The 17,844-nt window shown below is 39.0% G+C and overlaps 1 protein-coding gene across 1 annotated transcript in view; it reads right to left on the minus strand.

Annotated features, from left to right (window-relative positions):
* Positions 1-17,844, minus strand: part of TFB1M (transcription factor B1, mitochondrial) — a 77,303-nt gene that overhangs the window by 46,725 nt on the left and 12,734 nt on the right. Inside the window, exons 3-4 of the mRNA XM_004452651.4 lie at positions 3,824-3,932; positions 2,421-2,572 (exon numbers count right to left, since the gene is read on the minus strand). Coding sequence (XP_004452708.1) covers positions 2,421-2,572; positions 3,824-3,932 — 261 coding nt within the window. The remainder of the gene's footprint in view (positions 1-2,420; positions 2,573-3,823; positions 3,933-17,844) is intronic.

Here is a 17,844-nt window from a genome sequence, read left to right on the forward strand (position 1 = left end):
TGATATTTCCTTGAGTTCCTTAAATAGATTTGAACTTCATTGATTATTTGTTCCAATGTCTGTGCTTTTTCTAAAGTTTTAATTTGTTCCCTTGAATGAGCCATCTCTTACTGCTTCTTTGCCTGGCTTTTGATTTTTTGCTAATGCCTGGGCATTTGAGTATTGTGACATGCTAATCTGGAAGTCAGTTTCTCCCTCTTGCCTAGGGTTTTATTGTAGATTTGCTGTATGTTAAGACTTTTTTGACACCTGGTCCAGCTTACACTGAATCTTTAGAGCAGCCTGTGTTTAACAGTTCAGATTTTCCCATGTCTTTTGTACCTGTCTCTTGCCCTGGGCATGCACTGCAGCTTATTGGTGACTCATTCACCTCCAGGAACAAATTTCCTTATCCTCTGTTCCTCCTCTAGGAGTCCTGGAATGTTGTTTGTTTTTATGCACATTTTACTCCCCAGAAGCTGTGATTTGCTCAACTGCTCTTCCACACTCAGGGATGCCTTTTCACCACAGCTTTCAGTCCCTTGTTCTCTCTGCCTTACTGCAGTTCAGTTTCACCCTTTTTACCCTCTGGCTTTTCTGCCTCTGTTAACTTCCATGTTAGAATATTCTGCCCCAGGGAAATAAATGGGGTCAGCACTCAAACATACCTGTTTTGTCATTTAGGTTGCACTAGCAATTGAAATCTAGGTTAGGTATGTGCAGTTTGCCAATAGTTCCGCTGTAAGTAGCTTGTTTTGTTTCCTGGGGGCTGTTTTGTGTGCTCTTGCTGACAGCTAGGGCCCCTGCCTTGGGGCTATGTGGCCTTGGGTCTCCATGCCTGACTGTGCCTGAGGCTCTAAGTTGCTGCTCTCAGGCGTCCTGTGGCCAGCGTCCATAGTAGGAGGTATGTGAGCAAGAAGGCTGTCATTGTGTGACGAAGTATGTGAGACCGAGTTTGGGGACGGGTCCAGACTGGCAGGTCTAAGTGTTTTTTGGTGTTTTTTCTTTCTTTCTTCCATTCAGCATTTGTGGAGGCCTTCTTCAGCCTCCATCATTCTTGAGAGTTCCAAGAGAATGGAATGTACCCTTTTATTTAGTTATCTCTAAGGGGAAACTTTCCTGCCAACTTACACTGCCATCTTGATAACGTCACCATATCCACACACATCTTAACATTTGACAGGGCAAGTCTTCTCTCACGACTCTTTTTCAAAATTTCTTACCTATTCTTGCAGGTCTGTTCAAGATGATCCTTGGAATGTTATTACATTTCAAGATAAATTGACAATATAATTAGAATTGTATTAAATATATAATTTATTTATTTTAAAATTATTTGGGAAAAAATCAGCATCTTAACAAAAATCATTTTTCCTTTCAGGAATATGATATTTATATTGATTGATCTCAGTGATCTTTTGAGACTTTCAGAAATGTTTTATAGTTATTTTTATCTAGGTTCATCATTTTTTGTAGATTTTTCAAAATAAACAAAAACCTCCAAATAATAATATTTTTTACTTCTCTTTCCAATAATTTTGTATGTTTCATCTCTGCTATCTCTATTTATTACTGTTTTCCTTTATTTTAATAAATATTCCATCGAAAACTCTTCCTAACTTGTGTAACTATTCTTCTCTATATGTTGGTATTTTATCAAAATCTTCTTCCTGATCTGCTCCAGTGTAAACTGAATGCTCTTCCTGAGGATTCCCTTTGAATATCTCCTTTACTGTGCTCTGCTTCCTGGATTTCACATTATCTTTCTCCTCAGTGTGTCTAATCAGATCAATGCTTTTATATACATGACAGAAGAACTGATAGTGACCAGTGAAGGACAGCCTTTTCATTCACTGCGAGACATGTTAGAAAAAAAATTGGCTCCTACCTCAACCACAGATGAAAACAACTCCAAGTGTTGACCAGATATAAACATGAAAGGTAAAACAATAAATCTTCTAGAAGCTAGCACAGAATATCTTTATGATGTCAGGATATAAAAAGATTTCTTCTACAGGACACAAAAAGCACTATCCATAAATTAGAAATAAGACTGTTCTTCAAAAGACACTGTGAAAAGACTAAAATAACATGCCACAGAGTAGAAGAATAAATTTGCAACACATTTAACTAATAAGAGAACAGTATGAAGATGTAAGAACTTCTCCCAATCAGTAAAAGACAAGCAAGCCAATATTACATGGGCAAATGGCAAGCACCTATAAGGCTAATAAACATAAAATGGTACTCTACTTCATTAAAAGTCAGCAAAAGGCAAAATAAAACCTCAATGACATAACATCATCACCAAATAAGTAAGAATGTGCAGGTGTGTCTATAGCAAGTATTGGCAAACTATGGTCTGTGGCAGACATAAAGTATTACTTTATTTTGGAATTTGATCATATGATAAAAATAGCCAGAAAAGGTTTAAAGCTTACCTCTGCTACCTCCTTTTGAAAAGTCAAAGTTAGCTGGGTTCTGCCATAAGCAAAAGGTCCATTTCTACAAGAAACATTTTCAAGCCACTGGATAATCAGTGGAGTTGATACACTAAAAGGAAGATTTCCAATAATATGTACAGCTGGAGGATCTGTTTGGCAGAGGGAAGAAACAAATCAGAATGATTTCTTCAATATAATTTGAATACAATTGCAGTTAAAACTAAATTCAAGTTGGAAAGTCATAGTATCAAATAAAAATATATGAAAAGATATGGCTGAGTATTTTTCCATCCATTTATTCTTCCAAAGCAACATTTTCTCACAATCAGCTTTAAATTAATAAGGAAAAAGATTCTACCTAATTAGTTTCAGTTTGTCAATTAAAGTTCTCAGATTTCTGGCACAGGAATATAGGAAAAAGAGCTGATTGACAGGAAAAGATAATTTGCTTTGGACATGAGGTTAAAGTGCGTGTGTGGGGGGGTGGCACCCAGACGAAGCTGTTGGGAGGGTCACTTACTCAGGAAGGGGGTACAGAGTTGACATAAAGTCGAGTGTCAGTAGGACACAGGCAGCAAACACTGCCCTAGGAGCAAAGAAATCCACCACAACAGGAGGAGAGAGGGTACATGAAACAACAAATGTAAAGAGGTGGGTGGAAAAGTAACCACCAGCGATAAAGTAGAAAAGCGCACAATGTAAAAGGGTAAAAAAGGAGGTCCCGGTATCAGGAAAGACGAGCAGAGAGATCTTCATGACCACAGCAGACAAGAGTGTCCGACAGGTGCTGGAGAACTCGAGTCAGCCAAGGTGCGAAACAGGCCATCAGGAGGTCACTGTGACTCCAGCTCAGACACAGGATGGCAGTAAGTGGGGAGGAGAAATGGCAAGTTAGAAGGTGGAGAGGTGAGGGACCTCAAGGAGGCTGGACGAGAGTGCATCAGTCACTCGTCCGTTTGTTGTGAGAGTGTTTTACAGGCAAGAAGCATGCTCTAGTCTGTATATTCCAGACTTAACAGACACTGTCCAGGAATGAAGAGAACCTTGATTGGTCAATGAGTGTGAAAGACAAGAAAAATGAAAACTCAGGCTTGGGTGTGGCTTAGCTTTCTAAAACACTTTTCTCACCATCTGGAAAATGTAACACTTCATAGTTTACCCATCGCTTATAAGGTATCAAACAAAAAAACCAGTTTATTTGCAAAAACACATTTGGAAATCTGTGAAAAACAAATTAGAATAAAAAGTAACAAGTCTGTAATTTTGAAAGAAGGTAGAAAGGAATTACATTGAAAATTTGCTATTTAATTCTGTTCAGATAATTTTTAATATAAATATTTAATCAAAATAATTACAAAAGGAAATTAAGCAAACAAACAAACAAACAAGAAGGCTCTTACCATCCTCCCACGGTCTTTTAAGACTTTCTGGAAAAGCCTTATCTATTTTAAATGTCAACACATCTCCATGGACGATTTTCAGTTTTCCTGGTGCTGCTTCAGAAAGCATCTAGTAGGTAAAAAGATCAATAAAATTAGCTCATATATTTTGAAGAATAACGAAGCTAAATTTTTCACTTCAAACTTGTGCATCATTCAATTGAGCTGAAAAACCAGAGATTAAGATTTTCACAAGCCTTTCATGCTACTTTACTGGAATTGTAGTTGGTGCTGGGGTTTAAGATGTATCTAGGGGATTTGAATCTCTGGACTGACAATATAACCAGGCCCTGAGCCTCAACAGACTTCAGCTCCTACACTCTGATTTATTGGACTTACTACACTCAGCTAACATGGAGTTGAAGAATGTCAATCACCACACCATGGAGCCTAGAGTGCCTACAACTGAAAGCAGGAGGATTGGATCCATCATCCATGTGGAATCTAAGCCCCCTCTTGACATAGATATGGAATGGACACAACCAAGCCAAGGTCCACAGGAAGGAGGAATACAGTAAGGATTAGAGTGGACTTACTGATATTCTATTCATGAACTATTGTGGTTAATAATCGAGAAACTGTGGCACTGGTGTGGAAAAAGTGGCCATGGTGGCTGCTGGGTGCGGGGAACGGGAGGAAGAGATGAGATGTGGAGGCATTTTCGGGACTTGGAGTTGTCCTGGGTGGTGCTGCAGGGACAATTGCCGGACATTGTATGTCCTCCCATGGCCCACTGGATGGAACGTGGGAGAGTGTGGGCTATGGTGTGGACTACAGGCCATGGGGTGCAGCAATGCCCAGAGATGTACTCACCAGATGCAATGGATGTGTCATGATGATAAGGGAGAGTGTTACTGTGGGGGGAGTGGTGGGGTGGGGGTGTTGGGGGTGAATGGGGACCTCATATTTTTTGAATGTAATATTTTTTAAAAAATGAATAAATTGAGTAGAATTTGGAAAAAAAAGAGTATATTTAAAAAAATAAAGTAAAACAAAAAAAAGAATGATCATTAAAAAGCTAATATTAATCATGTCTAATCCAGACAAGTGTGGTTGGTATTTCTCTTTTAAATGTATGAATGATGAGGGACAGTAATAGAATACAACAATAGCTGATAATTACACAAATAATACATTAATATAACTTTGACCTTGAGAATGATTTATATTTCTACATAGATTTGCATATACTCAGTTCCTACCTATGAGATAAATTGTTAAATTAGAGATTAAAGATGTTAAAATAAAATATTGAGACTTGTTTAGGAGTAAACCATATGAAAAATGAGCATAATTCTCACTAAAACTTTATAGCCTAAATACATACAGAGGATTCTACATGTAACATTCTACATTCAAACCAAGTTGTCCATGCCAAGCCCCACCCGGCTCCATGAGACATTATCCTAGCCTCCTAGCCAGAGCATCTTTAATATTAATATTTCATGACGAGAGGCACTATCCATTTAACGTTTATCCTCCATGCTCTAATAAGAGCTGCCTCCCAGCTTATTTCTGCCTTCTAACCATATGACTTCTGCCCCTCCCTTCAGTCTCTCTGTGCAAAAAAAAGAGAACACTTTCCTTTAAAAACCCTATCTTCACATCATCCACCTTAGCACCATACTTTAGAAAATGCTGTTATGGTAAAAAGTGTTGGCTCCTAACCAAGAGCCTTACCTCGAAGTCATCTATAAATTCACGTGCCCCTCCTCCCAACCAAAACATAGTTCTTAAAGTCCCTGGTTAAAAAACAAAACAAAAAAAACAAACAATAAAGTCCCTGTACTTATAAAGTTTAAAATGCAGGAGGGGAAGGGGACAAATATCAGTAAGCATGAACATCACTGCTAAAGTGGACTACAAAGGAAGAGGTGACCCTCTCCTGTATGAACCCGCAGCTGAGGAGCTGAGAGAACCCTGGCTTTAATTCAGTGCCCAAGATGCCAGAAACGTGTGCTAGAGCCAGCAGGCTCAGAGGGAATTTTTGCTTGAGAACCCCTTGATCCCACTTCTTGAGCACAATGAAAACTGATTTTTCTCTCCTAACACTCTCCCCTTGCCTAACTCAGGTGATTGACAGAAAAGATGAAAGAAGCGTCACAGAAGCCCCAGGGAGACACTGGACCATGGTCACAGCTTGTTGATTACTCCACCTGGTCTTTGCATCGACCGCTGCACCTTGCACACACTTCTTTGTAACACGCTGGACTGCAATTATTTATATATGGGTTACTCTTCCCTGCAACAGCATCTGCTCCTCAAAACCAGCGCCTGTTCTTATCTATATTCATATCCCCTGCACAGAGGAAGTGTTTAATGTGTTTATGGGTGATTTTAAATTACCATAATTTGCTATAACAATTTGATAAATTCCAGACAGTAGATCTGAGAAATCATAATAACCTTAATATACCAAAAATAGAGAAATAGTTCTTTATGGGGTAGGCTCTAACTGTATAAAATCTGGGTATGTAACAATAACATTTTGTTAAAGATCTCTAGAATTTTTTCTATATAATTAGCCTTCACATAATTAAAATAAAACAAATTAGTATACCAGAAACAAAGAGGCAGAATGAAAAGCTGGTTCGCATTGTCAATACAAATAAAGTAATTAAGTAATTAGTAATTACAGCTAAACAACAGAGGTGGAGCCAGGAGGTCAGAGAAGAGGCAGGAGGAAGGGGTGCGGTTGCAGTTGCAGGCTGGGAGCAAATGTAGCACCAGTGCTTGCATGCACGTCTTTGCTCCAGACACTCTCCTGCGGCCATGTGCAAAGATTACTGTTATCTCAATCCAAGGCCAAGGTGGGATATCAAGGCATCTATCTGAATGAGGATGGGGAACATATAGTGACTCTGGAACCAAGGGAAAAAGCTTAATAAATATATAACCTCAAGGAGGAGGGGCACGATGGTGGCAGAGTAAGGCCCTCCAAGAGTCAGTTAGTAATCAGCCAGAGCTACCTGTATCAACTGCCTGGGGGGCCCAGGAGACCAGAAGAGCATCTGGGAACATCCTTGGAAGAACAGAAGGAGATGGTCCCTCTGCAGTGAAGATTCCTAAGTCAACACTCCACGCCATGGAGGCCGGAGCCCATTTCCCGACTGATGGTGCAAGCTGCCTTGGGAGATATTCCATGCCTGGAGTTGGAAGTGCCATTTCCCACTAATGGGGAAGAAAGAGCTGGTCAGGCACTGACTTCAGCTACTGACTAGTAAACTCATCGGGCTAAAGTCCAATCCTAAGAAGAGCTAAAGTTTGAACCTGTCTAAGTAAGAAAGAGGCCGGCAGCTGCCATTTTAACTCCGCCCCTGCATGAGGGGAAGTGGGGCTTACTGAAAATCACAGCGATGGTAGGGAGCAGCTCTGTTCCATCCAGATCAGACTGCAGGCCTCGCCTAGGCTCAAGCCTCACCTCCAGCAGGGAAGAGCCTGCGGTATCTGAACCAGCTTCTCCAGTTAACTGCAGGCCTACCTGGACTAGAATATTGGGCACATCCGTGGCTCCATTCCCACCTGACAAGTCAGGAGGGACAATGTTCCCTCAGCTTCTCTGTGCAACCATAATCGCTTTCACCCTACACAGAGCAGATTGTTGGGCACCTGTGTCTCTATCCCTGACCCCAATAAGACAGGAGGGGGTGCAGTGTTCCCTCAGCCTCTCTGGACAACTGCAGCTCCATTAGGCTTGCACAGACTAGACTACTGAACACACCTGTGGCTCCATCCTTGCCCCCCAAAAAAGACAAGGGGGGACAGTGCTCCCTCAGCCTCTCCGGGCAACTCCAGTCACTTTTGGCATGCACAGACTACACTGCTGGGCACACCGGAGGCTCCATTCCCACCCCTGGCAGGGGAGGAGGGGGGCCAGTGCTTCATCAGTCTATCTGGGCAAGAGCAGTCAGTTCTGACTCACACAGCTTAGCTTACTGCCCACACATGCAGCTCTATCCCCGACCCAGGCAAAGGGGAAAGGGGCATGAGACTGTCAGGGCAACAGCAGGTGGCCTTGGCCTGCAAAGCTTGTATTACTGCACATGGCTGCATTTCTGTCCCTACTCCTGGCAGGGGAGAAAGGTGGGAGAAGCTTCACTGGTTACTGGGGCAATGTGAGCAGCTTCAGCCTCCACAGATTACAGTACTAACTGCATTCTCGGCTCTGACTTAGTAGTGCAACCAGCAAGGAAGAAAGGGTGAAAAGCAGATGTAAAAGAGCTAAAAAAAAAACCAGATTGGGTAAATACGAGCCACTAGAAATTTCCAAATTAAGCTGAACCAAGTATCAGGAGGGGCTATAGTATAAAACCAATCAAACAGACAGCCCTAGACCACAGAGAGAAACTGGGCTGAGAATAAATACATCTAGTAAAGCACATGCCAACACACCAACAAAAAACTATAATCCATACGAAAAATCAGGAAAATATGGCCCAGTTAAAGGAATAAACTAAGGCTCCAGATGACATAATGGAGCGGAGATAACTAATCATAGATATTACTGAGCTTGAAGACATGGTTTCCGAAAACAAAAATACAACGAACAGATAAAGAATGGTAAAAATTGAACAGGGTCTCAGGGAACTAAATGATAGTAAGAAATATGCATACATATGTGTCATGGGTGTTCCAGAAGGAGAAGAGAAAGGAAGAGGGGCAGAAGGAATATTTGAGGAAATAAAAGTAGAAAACCCCAAAACCTATTGAAGGACACAGATATCCACATCCAAGAAGCACAACATACTCCCATCCGAATGAAGCCAAATAGACCCACTCTGAGACATATATTAATCACAATGTAAAATGCAAAAGATAAAGGGAGATTTCTGAGAACAGCAAGAGACAAGAGATGCATCACACACAAAGTATACCCTAAAAGATTAAGTGCCAATTTCGCATCAGAAACTATGGAGGCAAGAAGGCAGTGGTATATTTATGATACTGAAAGAGAAAAACTGCCAACCCAGAATCTTATATCTAGCAAGACTGTCTTTCAAAAATTAGGGTGAGTTTAGAATATTTACAGATAAACAGAAACTGAGAGAGTTTGTAACCAAGAAACCGGCTTTGCAGGAAATGCTAAAAAGAATGCTCAGACTGAGAAGAAAAGACAGGAGAGAGAGGCTTGGAAGAGTATTTAGAAATGAAGATTATGTCAGTAAAAGTAATTAAAAATGTAAAAAGAGTGGTGGAAATAAGTTATGAGAGATTAAAACCTAAAGGTCAAAATGGATTAAGAACTGCCTTGACAGTAATAACATTGAATTTTAATGGATAAAACCCCCCAATCAAAAGACACAGACTGATGGAATGGATAAGAAAATGTGAGTCATCTATAAGCTTCTACAAGAGACGAAGCTTAGATTCAAGCATACAAATAGATTGCAAGTAAAAGATCTGAAAAAAGACACTCCACGCATGCAAAAGTAAACAAACAAACAAAAAGCTGGAGGAGCTATATTTATATCAGATGAAATACACTTTAAAAGCAAAACTTTTATTAGAGACAAGGAAGGACATTACATATTAATAAAATGGTCAATTCACCAGGAAGAAATGACAATCATAAATATATATGCATCTAACCAGGATGCCCCAAATTACATGAGGCAAACACTGGTAAACTGAAGGGAGAAACAAGATGTCTCTACAACAGGGGTTCTTAACCTTTTTTGTTCCACAGACCCATTTGCCAGTCAGGTGAAGTGAATAATTTATTTATTACATGCTATAATTTATTTATTACAAACATTCATAAGTGAAGGAAAACATTATATTTCAGTTAGAGGTCAGAGAAAATAAAGGTAGTAAGTTATTTTTCTCAATTCAAGCTCACAGACCCCATGAAATCTTTCCCTCGGGGGTCCATGGACCCCTGGTTAAGAACCCCTTCTCTGCAAAAATAGTTGGAGACTTCAATATACCACTATCATTACTGGATAGAACATCTGGGCAGAATAGCAAGAAAGAAAGAGAAAGCCTGACTAATATGACAAATGAACTAAACCTAATAGATATATACAGAACATTACATTCACAAAGAAAAGGATATACATTCTTCTCAAGTGCTCATGGATCCTTACCTAGGATAGACTGAACTTTGGGTAACAAAGCAGATCTCAATAAATTTTAAAAGTGTGAAATTATACAAAACACTTTCTCTGAACATAATGGAGTAGCGCTGGACAACAACAGCCATAAAAAGGGAAACTAAACAAATATATGGAGAATAAACGACACAATCTTAAATAATTAGTAGATCAAAGAAGTAATTGCAAGAGAAATCAGTAACTATCTCAAGACAAATGAAAATGAGAATACAACATATCAAAATCTAAGGGATGCAACAAAGGCAGTGCTGAGCGGGAAATTGATAACCCTCAATGCTTATATTAAAAAAGAAGAGCTAAAATCAATGACCTAACTACACAGCTGAAGAAACTAGAAAAAGAACAGCAAACTATTTCTAAAGCAAGTAGAAGGAATAAAATAACAAAGATCAGAGCAGAAATAAATGAAATTAAGAACAGAGAGAATTAAAACTAAAAGGTGGTTCTTCAGGAAGATTAACAAAATTTACAAACCCTTAGCTACACTGGCAAAGACAAAAAGAGACAAGATGAAAATAAATAGAATCAAAAATGAAAATGGGGACATTACTACTGACCCCAAAGAAATAAAAGGGATAAGAGGATACTGTGGCCAACTGTATGCCAAAAAACTAGACAATGAAGAAAAATGGACAGATTCATAGGAACATAGGAACCGCCTGTATTCACCCTAGATAAAACAGACGACCTCAAAAAACCAACATATGAAGATACTGAAACAGTCATCAAACAACTCCCCGCCATGAAAAGCCCCAGACCAGATGGTTTCACAGGTGAATTCTGCCAGGCATTGAAAGATTTAATACTAATCTTATTCAAACTCTTCCAAAATACTGAAAAGGAAGGAACACTACCAAACTCATTCTATAAAGCCAATATCACCCTAATACCCAAGCCGGATAAAGATATTACGGAAAGAAGAAAATTAGAAACCCATTTCCCTCATGAATAAAGATGCAAAAATCCTCAACAAAATACTTGCTAAATGAATCTAACAACACACTGAAAGAATTATTCATGATGATCAAGTGGGTTTTATCCCAAGCATGCAAGGGCAGTTCAACACAGGAAAACCAATCATCAATTATATGCCACCTTAATAATCAAAAAAGAAAAAGACAAATGATCATTTCGATTGATGTAGAAAAGGCATTTGACAAAATCTAACATCCTTTTGTGATAAAAACACTCCAAAACATAGGAATTAAAGGAAACCTTCTCAACATAAGGGGCATATATAAAAAACTCACCGCTAACATTGTAGTCAATGGTGAAAGAATGAAAGCTTTCCCACTGAGATTGGGAACAAGACAAGGATGCTCACTGTCACCACTGTTGTTCAATATAGTGCTAGAGATTCTAGCTAGAGTAGTCAGGCAAGAAAAAGAAATAAAAAGCGTCCAAATAGGAAAAGAAGAAATAGAACGTTCACTCTTCACAGAAGATATGATCTTATACCTAGAAAATAGCAAAAAATCTACAACAAAGCTACTAGAGCTAATAAGTTCAGCAAAGTGGCAGTATACAAGATTAATATGGGAAAATAAGTAGTATTTCTGTACACTAGAAATGCAAATCTGAGGAGGATATCAGGAAAAAAAATTCCATTTACAATAGTGGCTAAACGAATCAAATATTTAGGAATAAACTTAACCACAGACATAATGCACTTGTATTCAGAAACCTCCAATGCATTGCTATTAAGAAATGAAAGAACACCTAAATAAATGGAAAACCATTCCATGTTCATGGATTAGCAGACAAAATATCATTAAGACATCATTCTACTCAAATTGGTATACAGATTCAATGCAATGGAATTGGAAATGCAATGGAAATGATGAAAAATCCAATCATCAAATTTATTTGGAAGGGTAAGAAGCACCAAATAACCATAAACATCTTAAAAAGGAAGAACAAAGTTAGAGGACTCTCACTTCCAAACTTTCCATCATATTACCTAGCTACCGTGGTAAAAAAAAAAAATAGCACAGTAGTGGCAAAAAGGCAGACATACAGACCAATGGAACCAAACTGATGGTTCAGAAACAGATCCTCACATCTATGATCGTGATTTCTGACATAGAAAGATCTAGAACTTCCCCTTTTAATCACATTGAATATATGTCTCAGTGCTGCTAATTAAGTTCAACAATTTTGTGTTATCATCACCATTATTCACTACCAAGACATTTACATCATTCCAAATAGAACTACTGCACATTTTAAAAAACTTTATTTTGAAAGATGCTTTAGATTTCATAAACATTACATTGAAAATACGGGGTAATTCTCATATACCCTACCCACCTCCCTTCCTCCACTTTTCTCCATTAACATTTTTCATTAATGTGGCACATTTGTTACAATAACAGAAGCATTACTACTAACCATTGTCTATAGTTCACATTACAGTTTACGCTTTCCACCACACAGTTTTATAGGTTTTGACAAAATGTATAATGGCCTGTATCTGTCATTGCAATGTCATGCAAGACAATTCCAATGTTCAAATAATGCTCCATGTTAAATGTGTTCTTCTCTCTCCCTCCCCTCTGAATCTCAGGTTCAGATGTTACAATGTTTTTCTATTGCTGCAATAAGTCTACTTTATTCCACAGCTGCATTCCTCCCTTTATGTTTGTTCATTCCTCAGTCTTGATGATTTTGAGATGGTGATGCCCACTCTGTTTCTGATGGAGAGGGCGCTTAGGTCTCATGGGGCAGATGACAGAAGTGTCTTGCTTGCAGTTGCAGATACTCTGCTTTTTGGGACGGGCATTATCCATCACTATCCTTTTGTTAGTTGTCCTGTGTGAGTTCAATGAACTGGATAATAGGCATTTCAACTCTGATGAGATTCAGGGCTCAAGTGGTCTATGAACAGACCAAAGATTTAAGTCTCTGGGATGTATATTTAACGAATATGGTGCTAATTATAGGTTCAAATAAAAGGGCAGAAGAGCCATGCATAGGGAAATTATAAATGAGCCTAATAACTCTGTCACATTGGGGGGCATATATTCCAAAGTAAGGCTCACTGACAGGGTGTCAAATTCCTGAGATTGTCTATCTAGATATGTCTCTAGAGCCCTCAGGAGCCCCCGTTTGAAGCACTGTTAACTGTGGCAGTCAATGGGATCCTGTTGAGACATGCATAAACGTAACCTCTGGAAAGACCTCCTGACTCACTGAAATCTCTTAGTCATAAAAAGTAATTTGTATTTAAGATTTTGGTTACGGTCTTTCCAAATGCGTTGCTAGTTGATGCTTGGTAATAATCCCTTGGTGCAGGGAGGCTCATCCCCAGGACTCATCTCACATGCTATGGGGAAGGCAGTATATTTATATGCTGAGTTTGGCTTACAAAGGCCACATTTGAGCAAAAGGAGGTAAAACTTAGGTAATACATAGGCTAAGTTTCAATTTCATAAGAACAAGGTTCATAAATAAAACCATCAATATCAAGGAGCTGGTGTAATGGCCTGTCTTCCTTCACTAGGCACTGCCCATATACTCAGGAGATTCTTGCTGCTGGTATTAGAGAACGTAGCAGGACTCCCCAGGATGGGAACTCAGTACCTTTCGATTACTGTTTGGGTGTCCACCCAGAGACAATGCCCCAAGACCCTTGAACATATTCATATGCCATAGAGGCATGCCCCAGGTGCTACCCTCCCCACACATCCCCCCATCACCCAACCCAGTACAAAGTAAACCTCCCCTGCCATAGCTGTGAAGTGTTCCAAGTGATTTTTGACAAGGCTGTCAAGCCCACTCAGCTGGGACAAAACGATGTATTCAATAAATAGTGCTGGAAGAGCTGGATATCCATATCCCAAAGAAAGAAGGCCCCTATCTCACACCTTAAACAACAATTAACTCAAAATGGATCAAAGACCTAAACATAAAAGATAGCGCCATAAAACTCCCAGAAGAAAATGTATGGAAACATCTTCAAGAAGTGGTGGTAGATGGTACATTCTTAAATCTTACACCAAAAACACGAGAAACGAAAAAAAAAAAAGGGTAATTGGGGCATCCTCAAACTTAAAATTATGTGATTCAAAGATCTTTGTCAGGAAGGTGAAAAAGTATATGGAATGATATAATGAAAAATGACTTTAATACAAGTTAGAAAATGAAGAACCATTTCTCATACAATTATTTTTAAATTCTCTATTCTCTAACAAACTACGGTCTTAGTGAAAGCTTTTCTACAGTGGACTAAGTAATTGGGGCCCACCTAGGCTTGTGATCTTATTTGATGTGGAAAGAATTTATGCAATTCTTGGAACTTCAGCAAAATTATAAATTCCTTAAAGACAAAGAACTATGCTGGGCAGCCATTTTGTCCATGTAATGACACCATGCGCCTAGCAGGAAACATTACACTAGAGACCACAGTCTAAAGATACATCCCAGTGTGACCTTTGGCCTGGCTTGCCACAGTAGGAATCTAAACACTGCTGAAACAAAATACTTGTAAAGAGCTGGGCAAAACTGTTAAGCAAACTACTTGAGAATGAAAGGCTCTATAATATGGAATGTGATAAGTGAAAAGATAAAATGTTTATTCTTATATAGAATACATTGAAAGGACATGCTATTATTCAAAAGGAATTTAAGGAAACGTTGCAAGAGATCTTTTGATCGAGACAATTAAAGCATGACTTTTTAAAAAATCAGCTTGCTTGCTTATTAAACAGGATCACAGTATATACAGTAGAAAATCATTTACCCAGCCTCATCAAAGAACTAGATGTTGGATTTAGCAAATTTTCTATTCATCCAATGCTTACTTCTATAAGTGTCATCACACCTTATAAGAAACTTATAGGTGAAGGTCTTTTTCAACTATATTGCACAATTTTCTACTTTACGCCAAGAACACCAAACCTAATTTTCCCCTTTGCTTGATGACTAGGGTCACTGCAGCCCGTAGAGTAATGGTCTTTATTGTTACAAGGTGTGCTTCATCTCTTACTACCGTGCTTCTGACCAGTATTTATATTAGCTTTTCATAGCCTTTCTGCCACTGTAATAACTGTTACTCCCCACTCTTGTCAGTGGGTCTACTTCAAGCATTGATCTCTGTACTTATAATTTGCAGTAGACTAGGAAACCACTTGGGCTGGAAGCCACCTTTTGCATATTTGTTGACTTTTGTTTATGTTTTGATTAACTGAATATATCAAGTAAATTACATATATAAAGTAAATAGTCATGTAACAACAGAAAGTTAGGTAATCTTCCTTTTTAAAAATATTTGTTACAGAAGAAAGAATGTAAACATTTCATTATCTTCAATTAAGAACAGTTCCTTCTACCAGGATGGCTAAATCACTTTACAGTCCCTTTACAAGCTATGGGGAAGTGGAATAATTTTAACAGCTACCATCTGTTGGCTACTGACAATATGATACATCAGGCTCTAGCCTTGCAATAACCACAACAGATAACTATTATTCCAATGTTGCAGACTAGACAGCTAAGTCACAAAGCTGGTCAATGGCATGTCTGAGATTTACACACCAGTGGATCTGATTCTCAGTCCTGTGAAATTTCCATGATGCTTATGAAGTACAAATAATGATTATGCTTACTTGTAATAAAACAGGTACCCAAAGGCAAAACTAACAATCGCCAATGACTTGCTTTTTTTCTTCAAAGTTCCATGAAATAAGTACAGAACTTAATGGCTAAGAAAAATCCTCGAGATTCTAATTCTAGCCAAGATCACATAAAAAGGACTGGATATATCCCCCTGCCTTAAATAAAAAGATGAAAAAAAAAAAAAGATGAAACATGGAACGACATCAGCACTATGGCGGAGTGAGAAGCTCCAGGGTTACATCTCCTCATAGCAACACTGAAAAAACCAGCAGAAACCAGCAAAACCAACTTCCTCAAAGCTCTGATGTGGGAAAAGTGGGGGGTGGGACATATAGGAATCTCCTATTTTTTTTTAGTGTAACATTTTGTGTGATGTATGTATCTTTAAAAATAAAATATATTTTTTAAAAAACTAAACAAAACAATAACAACAAAAAACACTGCTAAAGGAATGCAATAACTGAGTGAAGACTGAATCAGGAAAAAAGCAATCTTTAAGTGGTAGGAAAACCTTGTGGTACCTTTGCTGGGCCTTTCTCCAGCCCTCCCTGGCTTGGTGCCACACCGGCCCATACTCTTACATGGGTCTCTGGTACTAGGTTTCAGATGCAGCAGAGTAAATCTTATGTGTACACAGACTAGGTGCCCAGCCACTGCATGGCAGCCTCTGAAGGGAGTTGCAGCCAAGGACTTAGGTGCCGCTAGCTGGTGATATTCTTACCCATTTTTTGCATTCTTAACCCAAGACCTTCCCTAGGCACCTCAGGTGAATCCTCCTTTTTGGGTGTGGAAGGGGGGATCTTGAGGAGGCTTTCACTACACTGACTCAGTACTTTTCCACTCTCAGCCCCAGCTGCATAAAACTGTAGCTGCCTTTTGTGGGGTTCCCTTGGAAGTGAGTCATACCCCCACCCCCACATCAGTACTGCTCATGTAACTCTCTCCCAGTGGCACCATTCCATGGGGAAAAGAGAACAGCAGTGAGCTGACACAATTTTTCTGGGTGAACTTCTTGCTTATACCATCACAGTAAATGATTAAATATTTACCATTATTACCACTTTGGCTTGATGTTTTAATCAACTACCTTCAACAGGTGGCAGCTCAGTTCAGATCCTTTTGGCTCTTGACAAAAATATAGCAACAGAACAATTAATGAGCAAGACCAGACACTGGATATATCAGATGAAGACTTTTATAAAAACAGCATTAAATATGCTCAAAGAGCTAAAGGGTAAAAAAGAAAAAGAACTAAAGGAAACCAGGAAAAAGACATATGAACAAATGAGAACTCAAAAATAGAAACACTAAAGCTGAAAGTATAGTTACTGAAACAAATAAATTCACTAGAGGACCTCAACAGAAGACTGGAACTACCAGAAGGAAGAATCACTGAACTTGTAGATATGCCAATTGAAATGATCCAGTCTGAGGAACACAAAAGAAAAAGAACGAAGAAAAGAGCAGTTTGAGAGCACTGTTGAGAACCCATCAAGCATAGCAACATATACATTATGGGAGTCAAAGAAGGAGAAGAAAGAGCAAAATGGGCAAAAAGAAGATTTGAAGAAATAATGGCTGAAAACTCCCCGAATTTAATGAAAGGCATGAATAAACACATGAAGCTCAACAAATTCCAAGCAAAATAAACTCAAAGAGAAACACACTGAGACACATTTTAACCAAGCTGTAAAATGTCAGAGAGAGAGAGAATCCTGAAAGCTGTAAGAGAGAAGCAACATGACAATACTTCATGTACAAAGAAGCCTCAAGAAGATTAAGAATTGATTTCTCATCAGAAACAACGGAGGTGAGAAGGCAATGGGATGACATACTTAAAGTGCTGAAGGAAAACAACGTCAGTCAAGAATTGCAGGGGAGTGGACGTGGCTCAAGCAGTTGGGCTCCTGCCTCCTCCATGAGAGGTCCCAGGTTCAGTCTCCAGTGCCTACTAAAGAAAACGAGCAGACACAATGAGCAGACAAAGGAGCCATCTCGGGGGAGAGGTGGGAGGGCGGCTGGTGGGAAGAACTGTACATCCAGCAAAACTGTCCCTCAAAATTGAGGGAGAGAGTAAGACATTACCACATAAACAAAAATTGTTCATAACTATTAGACCTAACTACAAGAAACACTAAAGGCAATTCTTCAGGTTGAAAGGTAAGGACAATAGGCAGACACTCAAAGTGTGTGCACGAAAAAAAAAAGACTACCGGTAAAGGTAATTATATGGGTAAATACAAACGATAGTTC

Source organism: Dasypus novemcinctus, chromosome 28, assembly GCF_030445035.2.
Source record: "Dasypus novemcinctus isolate mDasNov1 chromosome 28, mDasNov1.1.hap2, whole genome shotgun sequence".
In the NCBI taxonomy this organism is placed as follows: domain Eukaryota; kingdom Metazoa; phylum Chordata; class Mammalia; order Cingulata; family Dasypodidae; genus Dasypus; species Dasypus novemcinctus.